Source organism: Oncorhynchus kisutch, linkage group LG8 (genome assembly GCF_002021735.2).
Source record: "Oncorhynchus kisutch isolate 150728-3 linkage group LG8, Okis_V2, whole genome shotgun sequence".
NCBI lineage: Eukaryota > Metazoa > Chordata > Actinopteri > Salmoniformes > Salmonidae > Oncorhynchus > Oncorhynchus kisutch.
Window position 1 is genome coordinate 64,103,381 of NC_034181.2, and position 18,613 is coordinate 64,121,993.

Sequence of the window (18,613 nt, forward strand, 5' to 3'; positions counted from 1 at the left end):
GTGTGTGTGTGTGTGTGTGTGTGTGTGTGTGTGTGTGTGTGTGTGTGTGTGTGTGTGTGTGTGTGAGTGAGTGTGTGTGTGTGCATGTGTGCACACGCAGGTGTGTGTGTGTATTTTTGTAAACCGTAATCCATGGCTCAACTGTCTTAGACAGCTGTGTGTGTGTAATATCTCTGTAATTAATGTTTATTTCAAAGTAATGTGTCCACAGACAGGCAGCACAGTGATCTCAGAGGCAATTGGAACGTTCATCTCCACTGAGAGGCATCACAGCAAAGCAACCATCAACATTGTGAATAGTATATTTTTCATTTCTTCTGGTTCTCTGCTTTAAATTGGTTTTGCTCTGAGATGGATTTTTATGGGGCCGGTTAAACTTGAGTGGTTAAATCATCCTGCCCTACCCACAAGAACCAGTTCACAATGCGGGACGCGCTGCCTCGGTGCCATCTATAGAGCACCAAGGATACTGTATATCAACCTGTATACAACACAACCAATCTGGATTTAATTACGAAGCGGGCGGAGAGTGTAATTTACAACCAAACTGTGCAGCTGGGACGATGGACAACGTCACCCAACACTTTGTAATCAACATTTAACCCTCGTTGACCTTTTTAAAGCAGGAGACAAATAGGTTACGCATCAAGACAGACTGATGTAGGCTAGGCTGCGTGTGTGTGTGTGGGCCATTACTCCTTCACGAGAGCCGCAGGCGGATAACATGTGAGCACATGTTGTGACAGCCATGGGTCACACAGGTTCAAACTGGCCGTATCGGGGATTTAACAGTTAGTTTAATTCAATATTTGATATTGAATCATTAACTTTAAAAGGCCTTCAAAGACAGGATTTAGTGGCGGGTCAAGACACATGGCCATAGTGTACATAGTGTACATAGTGTACACGATCCTAAACCACGTTCATTATTGAACATGTTGAATGTCAGTGGCAGTATAAAGCTGTTCAGTACAGTACAGTCTATGTGATGGTATAAAACGAACCGCTCATCCTAGATAGCTGCTGTAGCTTACAGAATGTACATTTAATGTGATCAGTGGTAGCGGTACTTCTCAGGGAGAGGCAGCTGTTGATCTTTTCTCCTAAATCCTTTCTACCCAATTCCTGTCTCTCCCAGGTGCTGCTGGAGTTGACTATAGTGCTACTGATAGTGGGGAACCTGATCAATATCCCTATGTGGTTCCTCCTGTTCTCTCCCAGGTTCTATGCCATCTGTGGTTCCTCCTGTTCTCTCCCAGGTTCTAGGCCATCTGTGGTTCCTCATGTTCTCTCCCAGGTTCTATGCCATCTGTGGTTCCTCATGTTCTCTCCCAGGCTCTAAGCTCTCTGTGGTTCGTCCTGTTCTAGGTTCTACTGGGACCTGACCATGCTGCTGCTGATGGTGGGGAACCTGATCGTCATCCCGGTGGGCATCACCTTCTTCAAAGACGAACACACGCCCCCCTGGATCATCTTCAACGTGATCTCAGACACCTTCTTCCTCATGGACCTGGTGCTCAACTTCCGCACGGGCATCGTCAAGGAGGACAACACCGAGATCATCCTGGACCCACAACAGATCAAGATCAAGTACCTGAGGAGCTGGTTCGTGGTGGACTTCATCTCCTCCATACCTGTGGACTACATCTTCCTCATCGTGGAGACGCGCATCGACTCAGACTTCTACAAGACGGCCCGGGCGCTGAGGATCGTCCGCTTCACGAAGATCCTCAGCCTGCTCAGACTGCTCAGGCTGTCCAGGCTCATCCGATACATCCACCAGTGGGAGGAGGTAGGGTACTGTAGGAGGGTGTGTGTTTGTGTGTTGTGTTCGTACGTACAATATGTGCGCGTGAGAGAGGGGAGATTATTAGAATCCATAGTATATCTACCAAACACAGAATACCTACACATGAACACAGACCATCTTTACCACAGCCGACTGTCCTCTGTAGAGTATAGCCCCTCAGAGAGAGATAACGTTGTTTACTGAGATCCATAATGTGTTACCGTTCCCCTGGGGTTGGGCTAGAGGAAGCTACTCTAGCTAGCTATGTCTGATTAGATCCACTAGTGAGGCAAGGTGAAGAGGCTTTTTGCTTTACCTCATCCACCAGTGAGATGATGAAGAGAGAAACGTTGATTACTGTTCTGTGCAGCAGCAGTCTATCTACCAGTCTGACGAAGGGAGTCGAGAGAGAGAGAGAGAGAGAGAGAGAGAGAGAGAGAGAGAGAGAGAGAGAGAGAGAGAGAGAGAGAGAGAGAGAGAGAGAGAGAGAGAGAGAGAGAGAGAGAGAGAGAGAGAGAGAGAGGAGAGAGAGAGAGAGAGAGAGAGAGAGAGAGAGAGAGAGAGAGAGAGAGAGAGAGAGAGACTCTGCTGCTGCTGAAATACAGGGATGATTATACTTTCTGTAATAATTAGAAATGTTCCTGTCCCTCCCTGGGTGTATCCTTGAGCACTGTCCCAGAAGTAAGAGGTGCAAAGTGAAGCAGCAGAGCACAGCAGGAAATGCATTCAGTCAGTCAGTCACTAAGGAGACAGAGACACTCCTTCACCACCAGGAAAGCAGGGCGCACACAGACCCAGGCACCGCCACAGGGAATTTACATACCAGCCAACAGATGGGGCTCCCTGCCCAACCTCTGCCATTCATGCTCTAGCTTCTACAAACATTGTATTAGTCTAAACTGCACAGTACTACTCCATTTGAAGCCTTGTCATGCACTCTTAGAAAAAAAAGGGTTCTTCGGCTGTCCCCATAGGAGAACCCTTTTTAATTCCAAGTAGAACTCTTTTGTGTTCCATTTAAAACCCTCTGGGAAAAGGTTTCTACAATGAACCTAATAGGGTTCTGCCTGAAACCCAAAAGGGATCTCCTATGGGGACAGCCGAGGAATCCTTTTAGGTTCTAGAAAGCACTTTTTTTTCAAAGAGCGTGTAGCATTGTTTTTTACATTTTATTTGAATATTGCAGATAGAAGCCACAATCTATCAATGTAATTGTCTGCATAATTTCCAACCCCCCATATATTTTTTTCAAATATATTTTCCTTTATTATTTACCCCTAACCCTCCACCCCTCGCCTAATTGGAGTAAACTAATAGACAACAACACTTAGGCTTCTATTTCCAGCTTATACATACTGTATACATTTTACTGACACAGTATATTTTACAATAGTTATCTTTTGTTTGTTTTTAAGTCTCATCCTTCACTGTTTGTAACATTGAAATGTTTGTCAGGACAGGTTCCCTCTCGTTCTCTCTTCTACAATACCATTTAGACAGAATGATTGTTGACCATCCCTACAGGGTATTTTGATCACGGCTCTATTCAGCTCTCTAAACCAACTTAGGCGCTCTCTTTCACAGTTGCTGTAAAATGCCTTCAAATCACGGCTGGGTGTGTTCACCTGTTTTACTTTGCATGAACAATGGGGGAGTTTGATTAGCTGGCTGATTGCCAAACAGACCACAACACTAAACCACACCATACCCACGGGCATTTTAAAAGGGGCCTTTCAACCACATCGACAGACAGTTTGAGGCAGCATACCACTCAGGTGGTGAAGTATACATCAAAGAGGCAGCATTGCTAGTAAATGAATCTCATCACCATCAAACCCATTTGTCTTTATGTCTTCATGGGAACTGGGAACTGGGACTGATAGAGGGGACTAGCCAACACAGAGGCAGATTCTATTTGTATGTGTGTGTACTGTATGTGTATGTGTGTGTGTGCGCGCGAGGCGTGCTGATCGGCGCTGGGTAGGCAGGCTCTGCCTCGGTGCTGGAACACTACAGTGGTAACCCCACAGAAATGTCATCTGGCACTCCCGAATAACTTGTCGACCAGATCTCACCACCTGACTGACTTTTTGACTTTTTCGTGATGACGACTACATTTCAAATTACGTCATTTTTAAAACTGCATCACCATTTGACCTTTTCGAATAATATGTCTTCTTAAATTGCTGGTAGCTGAAGAGCAATCCACAGCGCCATAGGAAATACAGTACTTCCTGTTTAACTTGCAAGATCTTTGATGTTGTTGACTCCGTTGCTTCCCCCAGCACAGCGACATTGCTCGTTGCTCTGTCATAGTTGGTCCTGGAGACGTCTGATGCCCTCTGACCTGCTGAGTGAAGGAAGGCTTCATGTTCTCACCTGTCATAGTGAACAGAAGACAAATGCCTCCGCAAGGCAGCTCCCCGTAGCACTGTCACAGTCAACAGCTCAGCCCCTAGTCTCCTCTGATATTCTAACATCCTGGCCCACACACACCCTGACATTAAGGGTTAAATGAACCCCCTGGCTGTGGAGATGTCAGGTGCTTTATTTTCTGTGTGTACGTGTGCCTGTGTGTTTACATGACTTGCTACTGTAACGTGTTTAGGGGCAGTATCTCAAGTCTTGATTGGTGCCCCTAGTCAACTCTGACCCTTTGTTGCATGGCACAAAGGACTTCCCATCCTATCAAATCAGCATCTCAAGTTTTAAACCACACAACATTAACTAACCAATAATAAACGCTTACAGAATAAAAACATTGATCAAACATTCCATTCCAAGACATAATAGCCGAGAGGGCTCAGTGAACTACAGTGTTTTACAGCTTACAAACAGGCTGTGGTTGATGGTTGTGGTGGTTGTGTGTGTGTGTGTGTGGGGGGGGGGGGGCATTGTTGTAGATAATGATATTCTAAGTGGTGTGCAGATATCCATCATATCAAAGGGAGGTGGCTGCAATCAGTGCCATGGCATCTCTCCTGTCTGTCCTCCTATCCCCATCTCTCCCTGTCTAGACAGCTGGGCTGTACTCATTGTCATATTTCATTGGGATAAAAATAAGACGCTGGCCGAATATCCTCCTCATCGGAGTTGTCTCCTATAGACAAACCCAGTGACTTGAATTAAATTAGTCAACACGTTATTAAATCAAACTCAAACGAATGCACTAATGACTCATTTGTGAGAGTGGCTCCCATGCCAGATGTCTTCAACATCACCATCCCCCTGCGTGCTGCTTTTAGCAGGGATGCAGAGGCATTTGGGGCCTTGACGAGGAAATAGTTTAAAAGACAGAATTGTCAACGGCCTTATGTGGAAATAGTATAAAAGCCAAAGCATCAAGCCCCAGATTTGGATTTTTGTAAAATCTCAGTCAGCACTTAGCTGCACTTAATTTTGCAGAAAGAGAGAAAGAACATCCTTAAATACTTTTCCGACTTAGAGTTAACAAGAATAACATTAGCAGGCGGCGGTGGATCGTTTTCAACATGGCAGACAATTCCACAGTGTTTTGAACTTGGTGTCAGGAGCTTTTGGAGCACCACCACCATCTGTGTTTGTTTAGTGCATGGAGGCAGGGAGTCCATCTTCCTATTAATATTGGCATCTGGGATTGTTAAGATGGATGGCTTTTCTGCCCAACTGGCTGTGTGCAGGATGGAGGGGGGGGGGGGGGATCCGATATGCCACAGAAAGAAATCCACAAGGTGCTTCGATAAGAGTGAGCCACGTGGTCGCCAGGCAGGCAGGCACGCCACGAGGGAGGGATGGAGGGAGGGCACTTCCATTCATTTTCCACCCAATAAATCAGCACACACAAAATATGTAAATAATGCAAATCAGCCAATCAGTCCTCCACTTGGTGACCCGTACCTTGGCCAAGGACTGCTGTTTCACAGATAAGAAAGAAGAAAAGGTTTAATGGGGTATTATTGAGTGCACAATGAGGCTTGCCAGCAAGAGTGACAGGTCCTCAAGACTGTCTGTGAATGTGCCTTGTGTGATATTAATACCCACAGCAGGGCCCCTTAGAAGACTTCTACATTAAAATGTGTAATCCGGCACGCACCCATCGATGCTTCTCGGTAGGAAGCTGAATGAAAGCGTTCTGTGGCTTCCTCAAAAGCCCTCCAGGCCAAGGCTTGTATAGACAGCTGATGAAAGAGTGGCCCCATGTGGTTCTTTCTCTCTGTCGCCCCCATTTCTTTACCTACACAACTCCCTTGTCTACCATTACAGTGTGGATGAGGGTCTGGCATTTTGTCAGGGCTTTTTACTGTGTCGCCCATGTTGTACTTTTATACTGAAATCTAGCCCAATGTTGAACTAAAATCAGAAAAGGGGGGAGGGTGGCATTGTGAAAGCGGCATCAGTGAAACAATAGGATTTTTCTTGGATTTGGTGGTCGACACGATGCCAGACATTCATCATCATTAGCAGCCTGGACGGGAAACACCAGATGCCACAGCATAGCATTACATTGACTGTGACTCACTCACAGACATATGCATCTATTCTCTCTCTCTCTTTCTCTCTCTCTCTCTCTCTCTCTCTCTCTCTCTCTCTCTCTCTCTCTCACCTGGACCACACTCTTCTCTCCCTCCATCTGTCTGAGATGACTGCAGCTGTGACTGTGACTTCCTGTGTGTCCCAAATAGCTTCCTGACACGATCAGGTGTCTCCCTATTGATCAAATGGATGTCTTGTCTGGGCATGTCTGTCTTTCTGGACTGGGTCCTGTTTTCTTTCCACTGTGACGTCTCAGACAATTTAGCTTTCTTTAAATCTAAAAGAAACAAAGCAGCAATGATCCTTCCACATTTACAATTTGTTGAGAAGACTACAATGATGCACATGTGAATATCCAGTATGCATTTTATTTTATTTGACCTTTATTTAACTAGGCAAGTCAGTTAAGAACAAATTCTTATTTTCAATGATGGCCTAGGAACAGTGGGTTAACTGCCTGTTCAGGGGCAGAACAACAGATTTTGTATCTTGTCAGCTCAGGGATTTGAACTTACAACCTTTCAGTTACTAGTCCAATGCTCTAACCACTAGGCTACACTGGTTAGATGTTTTACTTATTCATCTTGACCACAACACAGACACATAACAGTTCGATATGACATTAGTTCGGTTGTAGAAATTAGTTCGGTTGTAGACATTCCCTAGCTATTAACCGTAATAATGTAAAGGATATTGAAGGTCACCTAGGTGGTAAAAGCCTTGGTTTCAAACAGAGTAGAGCTCGTCCATAGTTCTCTCCACTGAGAGCACTGATGAGGTTAGGTGATAGAGTAACGTGGCTGCCAATGTCAGAACCCCTGCCCTTAAGATGCCTTTGTGGATTGTCTGGGTGCCCTCGTCATTCATGGCTCTGTTGTTTAGCCGGATAGTCATGCAGCCAGGCTTATTGTATGTCCCTATCAATTAAAACAAAGAGCCCAGCCATCCATCATCCCTTTAATGTGTTGTACTCTACAATGCAGTGTGTGTGTGTGTGTGTGTGTGTGTGTGTGTGTGTGTGTGTGTGTGTGTGTGTGTGTGTGTGTGTGTGTGTGTGTGTGTGTGTGTGTGTGTGTGTGTGTGTGTGTGTGTGTGTGTGTGTGTGTGTCTGTGTCTGTGTGTGTCTGTGTCTGTGTGTGTGCGTGCGTGTGCGTCTGTTTGTGGCTAAGCTGCATGTTGTGACATGCCAGCAGTCCCAAATGACTTTAGAAGCAAATGACAGTGAGTGCATGGTGCAGAGTGTCCAGCCCCTCCCCTGTACATCTCTAATGAACACTTGGCAATTAGGCAGGGTCTGTTTTGGTGTAAGACAGGGGTTAGCAACAGGGCCATTTGTTTTTTTGGCCCCCAACAACGAACAGGTTGTTTTGACGTGAAAACATGTTGATTCCCGTGTGCCCAGCGGGATGGAACTTCAACAATTACAGGGATTTGACAGTAGAGTTTTCTTTGTACAGTACTAGTAGTCTTGGACAGGTATTTGTATCTCACCTATGTAGCTTCCCTACTCAAATCGAGCAATATATATATATATAGAACAAGCGACCTTCTTAGCTCTATCAGCTTGACACTTCACGTTGACTAGCGCCATGACTATTGTAATGTTCGTGACATAAGATGCTTGGACGGGAAATATGAACAGATAATTCATTCATTGTTTTGCTGTGAATGAGATCCTGTGGGCTTGAACAATGTATGTTTTATATCATCCATTTTTAATGGGCAGGAAATGTCTACATTTAAATGCATTACGAACGCATACCAATGTATCAGAGAGCTCACTCTCCCCTTCTGGAAAAACAATTTTACAAATTAAAAAAAAAATCTCAATCTCAAGTGTGAGATTGGATGGGGTAGGTCATGATTTTTTAATTTGACACACATGGGGATTTTGACAACTCTTTAATGTAACGGAATGCCATTTAGTTCCAGCTGGAGAATCAACATCACAATATATTGCCTCGTATCAGCTACCATAACCATTATTGTGTTTGGAAAGAGAGTGGGCTCTTTAAAAACCAATATCTCCTCCTTGTGTTTGGAGTGGAGCACAGCTGTGGAGAGGAGAGAGGGAGAGAGGAGGTGAAGAAGAAGAAGGGAGTGGTAGATTAAGTGAGAAGGACGCAGCCAGGGGAATGACTCGGCTCAGATGATGTACAGTTGAAGTCGGAAGTTCACATACACTTAGGTTGGAGTCATTAAAACTCGTTTTTCATCCACTCCACAAATTTCTTTAGTTTTGGCAAGTCGGTTAGAACATCTACTTTGTGCATGACACAAGTAATTTTTCCAACAATTGTTTACAGACAGATTATTTAACTTACAATTCACTGTATCACAATTCCAGTGGGTCAGAAGTTTACATACACTAAGTTGACTGTGCCTTTAAACAGCTGGGCAATTTCCAGAAAATTACGTCATGGCTTTAGAAGCTTCTGATAGCCTGATTGACATCATTTGAGTCAATTGGAAGTGTACCTGTGGATGTATTTCAAGGCCTACGTCCAAACACAGTGCCTCTTTACTTGACATCATGGGAAAATCAAAAGATATCAGCCAAGACCTCAGAAAAAAAAATTGTAGACCTCCACAAGTCTGGTTCATCCTTGGGAGCAATTTCCAAATGCCTGAAGGTACCACGTTCATCTGTACAAAAAATACTACACAAGTATAAACACCATGGGACCATGCAGCCGTCATACCGCTCAGGAAGGAGGTGCGTTCTGTCTCCTAGAGATTAATGTACTTTGGTGCGAAAAGTGAAAATCAATCCCAGAACAACAGCAACGGACCTTGTGAAGATGCTGGAAGAATCAGGTACAAAAGTATCAATATCCACAGTAAAACAAGTCCTATATCTACATAACCTGAATGGCCGTTCAGCAAGGAAGAAGCCAGTGCTCCAAAACCGCCATTAAAAAGCCAGACTACGGTTTGCAACTGCACATGGGGACAAAGATCATACTTTTTGGAGAAATGTCCTTTGGTCTGATGAAACAAAAATAGAACTGTTTGGCCATAATGACCATTGTTATGTTTGGAGGAAAAAGGGGGAGGCTTGCATGCCAAAGAACACCATCCCAACCGTGAAGCACGGGGGTGGCAGCATCATGTTGTGGGGGTGCTTTGATGCAGGAGGGACTGGTGCACTTCACAAAATAGATGGCATCATTAGGCGGGAAAATTGTGTGGATACATTGAAGCAACATCTCAAGACATCAGTCAAGTTAAAGCTTGGTTGCAAATGGGTCTTCCAAATGGACAATGACCCCCAAGCATCTTCCAAAGTTGTGGCAAAATGTCTTAAGGGCAACAAAGTGAAGGTATTGGAGTGGCCATCATAAAGCCCTGACCACAATCCCTTAGAACATTTGTGTGCAGAACTGAAAAAGCGTGTGTGAGCAAGGAGGCCTACAAACCTGACTCAGTTACACCAGCTCTGACAAGGAGGAATGGGCCAAAATTCACCCAACTTACTGTGGGAAGCTTGTGGAAGACTACTCGAAATGTTTGACCCATGTAAAACAATGTAAAGGCAATGCTACCAAATACTAATTCAGTGTATGTAAACTTCTGACCCACTGGGAATGTGATGAAAGAAATAAAAGCTGAAATAAATAATTCTCTATGCTATTATTCTGACATTTCACATTCTAACTGACATAAAACAGGGAATTTTTACTAGGATTAAATGTCAGGAATTGTGAAAGACTGAGTTAAAATATTTGGCTAAGGTGTATGTAAACTTCCGACTTCAACTGTAAATACACACCGGACTAAACACTTTGAACAAGCACCCAGAGCTTTAGCTGGATGTCTCTGCCATGCACTCACTCTGGAGCCTGGCGGCCTGACGCTTCCCTCTTACCCCAGCAGAAACTTCTTGGGGACATTATTGTCTCTCCCCTTTCTGGCTGGCACATCTGACGGAGGTGATCTGATGTGATTGCCCAGCGTCCACACTGTCCCAGAGAGGCCCGTCACACAGCCTGTCTCAGTACTAGTCCCTGGTCCCTGTCTGTTGTTTCCACACAGCCACTCCAATAGAAACAACGAAGCGTCACATCAACAAGCACTGGGCTTTAGGAGTCAACCGGAGACATCTAGCCTGGGTCAGGAGGAATGGTGGAGAGCGCCTGCCTGTGTGTGACTGTGGCTGGCTTCTCTTCTCCCCTCTTCCCAACGTTCACCAGCAAAGACGAGAGAGATGGAATATCCCTCTCTCAGCCTTAAGCTTTTAAATGGCGCTGAGTGGCTTGTAATAAGGAGAACAGCAGTTAACAGTGCACACCGCGGCCCTCAATGGGATTAAGTGGCTTTAAATTGTTGAAGCCATTAAAATCCACACCAGAGTAGAGTAGGCGTCCTGTAGCTGCTTATGAGTCTATTTATCATTAGGATTAACAAAGCTTGCCCGGGCTGCCCACACTCAGTCTGCAGGGACGCATACACACGCCTGCCCATCCCTCCATCCACTTTGTGTTAGTGTGCTTACCTAAGGGGTTGATTAGAGTGATTCAATAAAGCCTCCTCATAGGCCAAGCCATGCTCACATGACCATCCTCTACAGACCACCCATGTCAACGTCTGTAAAAAGCACAAGTGTTACATCAAAGATGAAGTTCGTTATGTTGCTGTACGTTGAGGCTAGGGTCCTGCATGTGTGATGGAGAACACTGTGGCCTCGGACTAGAACGTATGCTCAGATTCAGACTCAACGTGGTCTGGCTCAGCCCATGTGTTGCATATAGGAAATCCACTGCTTGGCCTTCACCTTGACTATAAAAAGTATCGACCAAAAGGTTAGGGAACAAAGTAAACAGGCAACACCCCTGGAGAAAAGGGTCTTTGTAATCCAGGGCTTTGTCTGCCAGCCATCCTACACATGTCTTTGTGTTCGAACACAATTCCCTTCCTCCTCCTGTTCTGCTCTCCATCCAGGGGCGCTGCTCTGTGGCTGACCATGTGCCCCTCAGCGTGTATGTGTGAGGGGTTTGCGCTAAACAGAAGACACATTTTTGTTTCTCACAAAATGGACAATAATATATTGTATTGTATTCTGCTCTCTAGATCCTCCATATGACCTATGTCCTAACACAGTCCTTTCCTCTTCCTGTCCTGCTCTTCAGATCTTCCATATGACCTATGACCTGGCCAGTGCCATGGTGCGTATCGTCAACCTGATTGGTATGATGCTGCTGCTGTGCCATTGGGACGGATGTCTGCAGTTCCTGGTTCCCATGCTGCAGGACTTCCCCCAGGACTGCTGGGTGTCCAAAAACAAAATGGTGGTAAGTAATGCTTTGCTGTGCTCCAATACTAGGTGGGCATCCAAAATGACACCCTAATATCTAGGAAGTGTACTACTGGGCTCTGGTCAAAAGTACACTGTGTGGAATAGGGCGCCACTTCAGACGGAGCCCAAGTCTGTTTAAATCAGATTAGTCCCTCCCTGTTATCTCATCTCTCTGTCTCTGTAATTACTGTGCTAAGCCTGTAGCATCATGGGAAATGGCTGCCTTGCATATCTGTCCGTTTTCCCAACTAAATCAAATGTTTCTTTTTCCCTTCTCCTTTATTCGCCCACATTTATTCAATTTGCTGCTTTTTCTTCAGTTATTTGGAGCTCTCTCTCTCCACCAGCTCTGTATGGTTTGGTTTTCTGTATTCTGAAAGTGAGAGCTAGGCGGTGAGCTTGGCCTCGTATGAAATAATGACTTTCAGAGGACAGAAAGCTCTTATCCAATATTGGTCAAGTATTGACAATTTTCCAGCGAGCACACATGCTGTTCTTTAATTTCATCACATTGTTAGCCGCGCTGCTGCTGCACGTCTCGGGGAGAGAGGAAGGGAGAGAGAGAGAGAGAGAGAGGGAGGGAGAGAGAGAGAGAGAGAGGGAGGGAGAGAGAGAGGGCTGGAGAGAGAGAGAAGGAGAGAGAGAGAGGCTGGAGAGAGAGAAAGGGAGAGCGAGAGAGAGGGAGAGAGGGAGGGAGAGAGAGTGTGAGGGATGGAGAGAGAGGGAGAGAGAGGGAGGGAGAGAGAGTGAGCGAGAGAGAGAGGGAGAGAGAGAGGGAGCGAGAGGGAGAGAGAGAGGGAGAGAGAGAGTGAGAGAGGGAGAGTGAGAGAGGGAGAGAGAGAGTGAGAGAGGGAGAGAGAGAGAGGGAGAGAGAGAGTGAGGGAGAGGGAGGGAGAATCAGAGTCGCTGGAAAGAAAGCCCTGTCTCGTAATGACCTCCCTCTCCTCTGTAATTAAGTTTTCTTTGTGGTTATATAACCGGACTCTGCGACACCTGAGGTGTGACCCTGAATCAACCGTGGCACACGGACGCACAGTATAACCTGCCATGTTCCAAACGAACAGGGCCTTTTGAGAGAGAGAGAGAGATGATTTATGATGAGGATTTGTTGTAGAGCTCACGGAAGGCAGGCAAACAGCTCCAGCCCTCAAAGAGGATTAATCTGGGATCTGTGAATAAAAAACAATCACATCAAATTCTAATTAGGTAATTAAAGACAGACAGGCCAGTAGTCAGTCAGTGGAAACAGTAGCCTAGCGAACACCTTTGGCATGGCAAGCTGTCTACTGACTTAAACTCCTGCTCTGCATTACACAACACCATGATGAAAAACTGTGGAGAACTGCCTTAGCTGGGTCTTTTCTGCTCGGAGCAGAAAAGTTTGGGCCTGATAAGAATTAGAGGGTAGTGGTGCTGTGGCTCTTGTCTTTCCTTACAGTAGCTGGCCCATTATCTTATTGGGTCATCCGTTTTATACCTTTTTAGGAGGCACTAATAACTTTCCTATCTCTCAGGTTTTACCCCTGTGGAAATGAGTTTGAAAGCAATTTGGACATGTCACCTCAGGAAAGAGCAGATATTGATTCTGCTTGGACCACCACGGGACCTAAAGGAAAAAGACAGCAATTTATCCACAAACGAGAAACGAGAAAAGAAAAATCACATTTTTCTAAATAGCTGACCTACTTTTTGCCTTGCAGGCCTCTTGTGTCTCGGGATCCATCCATTCAGTCACCCTCATGGTTGTGTTTAGTTTCTGCTCCAAGCTAAAAAGGCCCAGCTAAGGCAGTTCTCCCCTGAATACTTACATATAGAAGAGTGTACGTTGATGTAGCCAAGTGTTGATGTTCCTATTGAGGCATGATGATGAGGATGATTATTATGATGAGGATGAGGACGATGATGATGATAATGACATTGATGATGATGATGATGACTAGGAGGAGGATGGCGATAATGACATCTATAATGATGGTGATAATGACCTTAATGATGATGACGACAACGACTAAGATGATGATGGCGATAATATCATTGATAATGATGATGATGATGACTAGGAGGATGATGGCGATAATGACATTGATCATGATAATGATGATGACGTTGATGATGATGACATTGACGATGACGATGATAATGATAAGAAGGACTCTAGTGGTCTTAGTACTTGCTGACCTTTTCCCTCCAGACATCTGGCAGAGTGTGAACAGTACCCCCATATCACCATTTCCCTCTCTTCCCTCTGTCACCTTTTCTCTTCCTCTCTCCCCCCATCCAGAACGACACATGGGGCCAACAGTACTCCTACGCCCTGTTCAAAGCCATGAGCCACATGCTGTGTATCGGGTACGGCATGTACCCACCTGTGGGCATGACGGACGTGTGGCTCACCATCCTCAGCATGATCGTGGGCGCCACCTGCTATGCCATGTTCGTGGGTCACGCCACCGCACTCATCCAGTCTCTGGACTCCTCCCGTCGGCAGTACCAGGAGAAGGTGAGTGACGTTGATCAGAATGGATGGGAATATCACTGGGTAACTGGATAAGCAGCAGGAGATCAACATGTAAGGAGAACAGTATATCTGTACCCAGAGGAGAGTTAGGAAATGAAACCAACCAGACTTCATTTGGACACCCAAAGCATTGAACAGATTAGACTTCTTAAAATATGTATTAGCCAGTCAGTACAGTACAGTTAAGCTCAGTTTCAGCCCTAAATGAGGGCAGATTGATGCAGGTCTCCGCCTCCCTTCAACCCCTGTGAGCTGCAGTGCTCAGGGCTGCATGAGAGCCAGAGTGGGGATGGGAAAGGCCCTGGTAGTTGGCCATGGAAGCCCTACCCAGCTCCTAGTTACAGCTCCCTGCCCACCTCAAACTAGCCCCAGCCTCTCCATGGGCCCAGTGTGGGTGATAATGACCCTTGCTGTCAGGCGGCCACATTGACCACCATCTGTGGAGAGGGACAGGGGAGGAGACCCCCTAGAGAGAGTGACTGGGGCTGTAGAGACCCCCACATACGGTACATCTCCCCTCAGAGAGAGAGGGAGTGCTGGTGAGAAATAGAGAGAGAGAGAGACTGAGAGAGATGGGTGAGGGAGTTGTTCAGGTCAGAATCAGCATAGCCAACCAGTGTCTCTGGATACCCACTGTATGTGTGTGTGAGCGAGAGTCTGCTTCCTGTAATGTGAGCACTGAGACATTGTATATTTGTGTGGGTGTTTGAAGAATCAAGAGCCTGTCCTTCACACCAGGAGGGATCAACGTGGGCAGGAGAGTGGCATCCAATGTGGTCTCCAGATAGACACACAACCACCAAACTGCTGTGCTATGGATGTGGACTGGCTTCATGACTATTGCTGTGGATGCAGAATTCCTGTTGAACTAGAGGGGAGCAGACAGCCGTCCCAGCTCAGCGCTCAGTCTAGTCCTGCTTTAGAGGTGCTCCGCTTGCTGCCAATAATATTAGGCTTATTAACAGCTGTCCCGCCTGGGACTGCTCACCACAGATCAGCATGTGGAGCAGGGCCCATACTCAGCCACCGTGCCACCCTGCTGCCACCTTCCCATTGTGCCACATCCTCCTGCTCCATCCCACGTCTCTCAGAATCCTCTCCCCATTCTCAGCCACCATGCCACCCTGCTGCCACCTTCCCATTGTGCCACATCCTCCTGCCCCATCCCACGTCTCTCAGAATCCTCTCCCCATTCTCAGCCACCATGCCACCCTGCTGCCACCTTCCCATTGTGCCACAGCCTCCTGCCCCATCCCACATCTCTCAGAATCCTCTCCCCATTCTCAGCCACCATGCCACCCTGCTGCCACCTTCCCATTGTGCCACAGCCTCCTGCCCCATCCCACGTCTCTCAGAATCCTCTCCCCATTCTCAGCCACCATGCCACCCTGCTGCCACCTTCCCATTGTGCCACAGCCTCCTGCCTCATCCCACGTCTCTCAGAATCCTCTCCCCATTCTCCCCACTCTCGGTCTGCCTGGAGGAACATTAGAACTATAAATTGCAATAAATATTTAAGAGTGTGTTTTCCCATTTATCTTTCTGTGCCCAATAATTAAGCATGGTCTGTCTGGATGCTGCCTTCCGTAGCTCCCTGTCGCTCCCTGTTTCTCCCTGTCGCTCCCTGTTTCTCCCTGTCGCTCCCTGTTTCTCCCTATTTCTCCCCGTCGCTCCCTGTTTCTCCCTGTCGCTCCCTGTTTCTCCCTGTCGCTCCCTGTTTCTCTCTGTCGCTCCCTGTTTCTCCCTGTTTTTCCCTGTCGCTCCCTGTCTCTCCCTGTTTCTCCCTGTTTCTCCCTTACTCCCTGTTTCTCCCTGTTTTTCCCTGTCTCTCCCTGTCTCTCCCTGTCTCACCCTGTCGCTCCCTGTTTCTCCCTGTCGCTCCCTGTCGCTCCCTGTCGCTCCCTGTTTCTCCCTGTCGCTCCCTGTCTCTCCCTGTTTCTCCCTGTCGCTCCCTGTTTCTCCCTGTCGCTCCCTGTTTCTCCCTATTTCTCCCTGTCGCTCCCTGTTTCTCCCTGTCGCTCCCTGTTTCTCCCTGTCGCTCCCTGTTTCTCCCTGTCGCTCCCTGTTTCTCTCTGTCGCTCCCTGTTTCTCCCTGTTTTTCCCTGTTTTTCCCTGTTTCTCCCTGTCTCTCCCTGTTTCTCCCTGTCTCTCCCTGTCTCTCCCTGTCTCACCCTGGTACTCCCTGTCGCTCCCTGTTTCTCCCTGTCTCTCCCTGTCTCTCCCTGTCGCTCCCTGTCTCTCCCTGTTTCTCCCTGTTTCTCTCTGTTTCTCCCTGTCTCTCCTTGTCTCTCCCTGTTTCTCCCTGTCTCTCCCTGTTTCTCTCTGTTTCTCTCTGGCTCTCTCTGTTTCTCCCTGTCACTCCCTGTTTCTCTCTGTCGCTCCTTGTCTCTCCCTGTCGCTCTCTGTCTCTCCCTGTCACTCCCTGTTTCTCCCTGTCGCTCCCTGTCACTCCCTGTCTCTCCCTGTCGCTCCCTGTTTCTCTCTGTCGCTCCTTGTCGCTCCCTGTCACTCCCTGTCTCTCCCTGTCGCTCCCTGTTTCTCTCTGTCGCTCCCTGTCACTCCCTGTCTCTCCCTGTCGCTCCCTGTTTTTCCCTGTCGCTCCCTGTTTTTCCCTGTCTCTCCCTGTCACTCCCTGTTTTTCCCTGTTTCTCCCTGTCGCTCCCTGTTTTTCCCTGTTTCTCCCTGTCGCTCCCTGTTTCTCCCTGTTGCTCCCTGTTTTTCCCTGTTTCTCCCTGTCCCTCCCTGTTTATCCCTGTCACTCCCTGTCTCTCCTTGTCTCTCCCTGTTTCTTTCTGTTTCTCCCTGTCTCTCCTTGTCTCTCCCTGTTTCTCTCTGTTTCTCCCTGTCTCTCTCTGTTTCTCCCTGTCGCTCCCTGTTTCTCTCTGTCGCTCCTTGTCGCTCCCTGTCACTCCCTGTTTTTCCCTGTCTCTCCCTGTTTTTCCCTGTCGCTCCCTGTTTTTCCCTGTTTCTCCCTGTCGCTCCCTGTTTCTCCCTGTTGCTCCCTGTTTTTCCCTGTCTTTCCCTGTTTCTCCCTGTCGCTCCCTGTCTCTCCCTGTTTCTCCCTGTCGCTCCCTGTTTTTCCCTGTTTCTCCCTGTCACTCCCTGTTTCTCCCTCTTGCTCCCTGTTTTTCCCTGTCTCTCCCTGTTTCTCCCTGTCGCTCCCTGTTTCTCCCTGTTTCTCCCTGTCGCTCCCTGTTTCTCCCTGTCGCTCCCTGTTTCTCCCTGTCGCTCCCTGTTTGTCCCTGTCGCTCCCTGTCTCTCCCTGTCGCTCCCTGTTTCTCCCTGTCGCTCCCTGTTTTTCTCTGTCTCTCCCTGTTTCTCCCTGTCGCTCCCTGTTTCTCCCTGTCGCTCCCTGTTTCTCCCTGTCGAGGTTGTAGCTAGACACCAGACAGTTCCACCATTAGTGGCCACTGTACTGCTGTGCTGAAGGTCAAGCAGTGTTAGATGAAGTGGCCTGGCCAGGACATGTTGGCCGGTGTCTCTAGCTAGAATGCTAGAAAGAAAGACAGACAGACAGACAGACAGACAGACAGACAGACAGACAGACAGACAGACAGACAGACAGACAGACAACGTGATTGGCCTTTTAGGTCAGTGTGTGTTCGTGTTGTGTAACAAAAGGATCCAGGCCTGTAGAATCCACTCTGATTTCTAGTAGTAGGCTAGTGCCATAATCCAGACAAGAAGCTCCATACAGCACAATCCCCTGCAGCTTTGGGAGGACAGGTGGCCATGTTCAGCCAGTGGTCCAGTTGTTGCCCATCTGATCTGTGTCATGGAAGGGCACAGCTGTTTCTGTTCTGTCTCCAGGGCCTCCTGCCTAGAGAGAAACCAGCTGACACTGCACCAGCAGCCAATGGACAAACTCGCCCAATCATCACACTGGCCCTGTCCTACCAGAGGATTTGGATTGGAGAACGGGGTGTGGTTCTACGTTGTCACATTAGCAGTGAGGGTAGGGCAGGTAGCTCTGCACGGTGAGGCTCTCGCTTTGGGATCAGCCTGCGGATTTGAAGTGAGCAGGACAGAAAGGTGCAGGATAGAAGGGCCTCATTGCTACAGTAAGTGTGTGGACTGTTAAACTGTTAGTCTGTGGGCCTATGTTCTGACAGAACTCTGCTTTATGTGTGGAACTGCTCTGTTCTGCTGTTGGCGTGGACCAACAGGCACGATCACCCTAAGGGGACAGTGTTCAGGCTTCCTTCCCATTTACACAGAGAGGAGAGGACACAGGACACTGGAGTCCTCAGCTCAATGAGTGAAACCAGGACAGAGGAGAGGGAAGCAGAGCCAAACGACACAACACGCCACATTTATCTGCTCAGTTAGCTGCCTCCCTCTGACTCTGACCAGATTCACAGGCTCCTACAGTCATTAGAGCATAGGGGGGGAGGGAGTGGCTACAGAAAGGGAACCTCTACAGACAGGGATGTATGGACATTGGGCAAGATGAGAGCTGCAGGAGTGGTATGGTGACAGTCTTTAGTTGTCACCATAC

The 18,613-nt window shown here is 47.5% G+C and overlaps 1 protein-coding gene across 1 annotated transcript in view; it reads left to right on the forward strand.

Annotated features, from left to right (window-relative positions):
• The window catches only part of LOC116374867 (potassium/sodium hyperpolarization-activated cyclic nucleotide-gated channel 4), an 81,702-nt gene that overhangs the window by 27,254 nt on the left and 35,835 nt on the right, over positions 1–18,613 (forward strand). Inside the window, 3 exon segments of the mRNA XM_031830827.1 lie at positions 1,369–1,792; positions 11,431–11,592; positions 13,879–14,097. Of these exon segments, the coding sequence (XP_031686687.1) occupies positions 1,369–1,792; positions 11,431–11,592; positions 13,879–14,097 (805 nt within the window).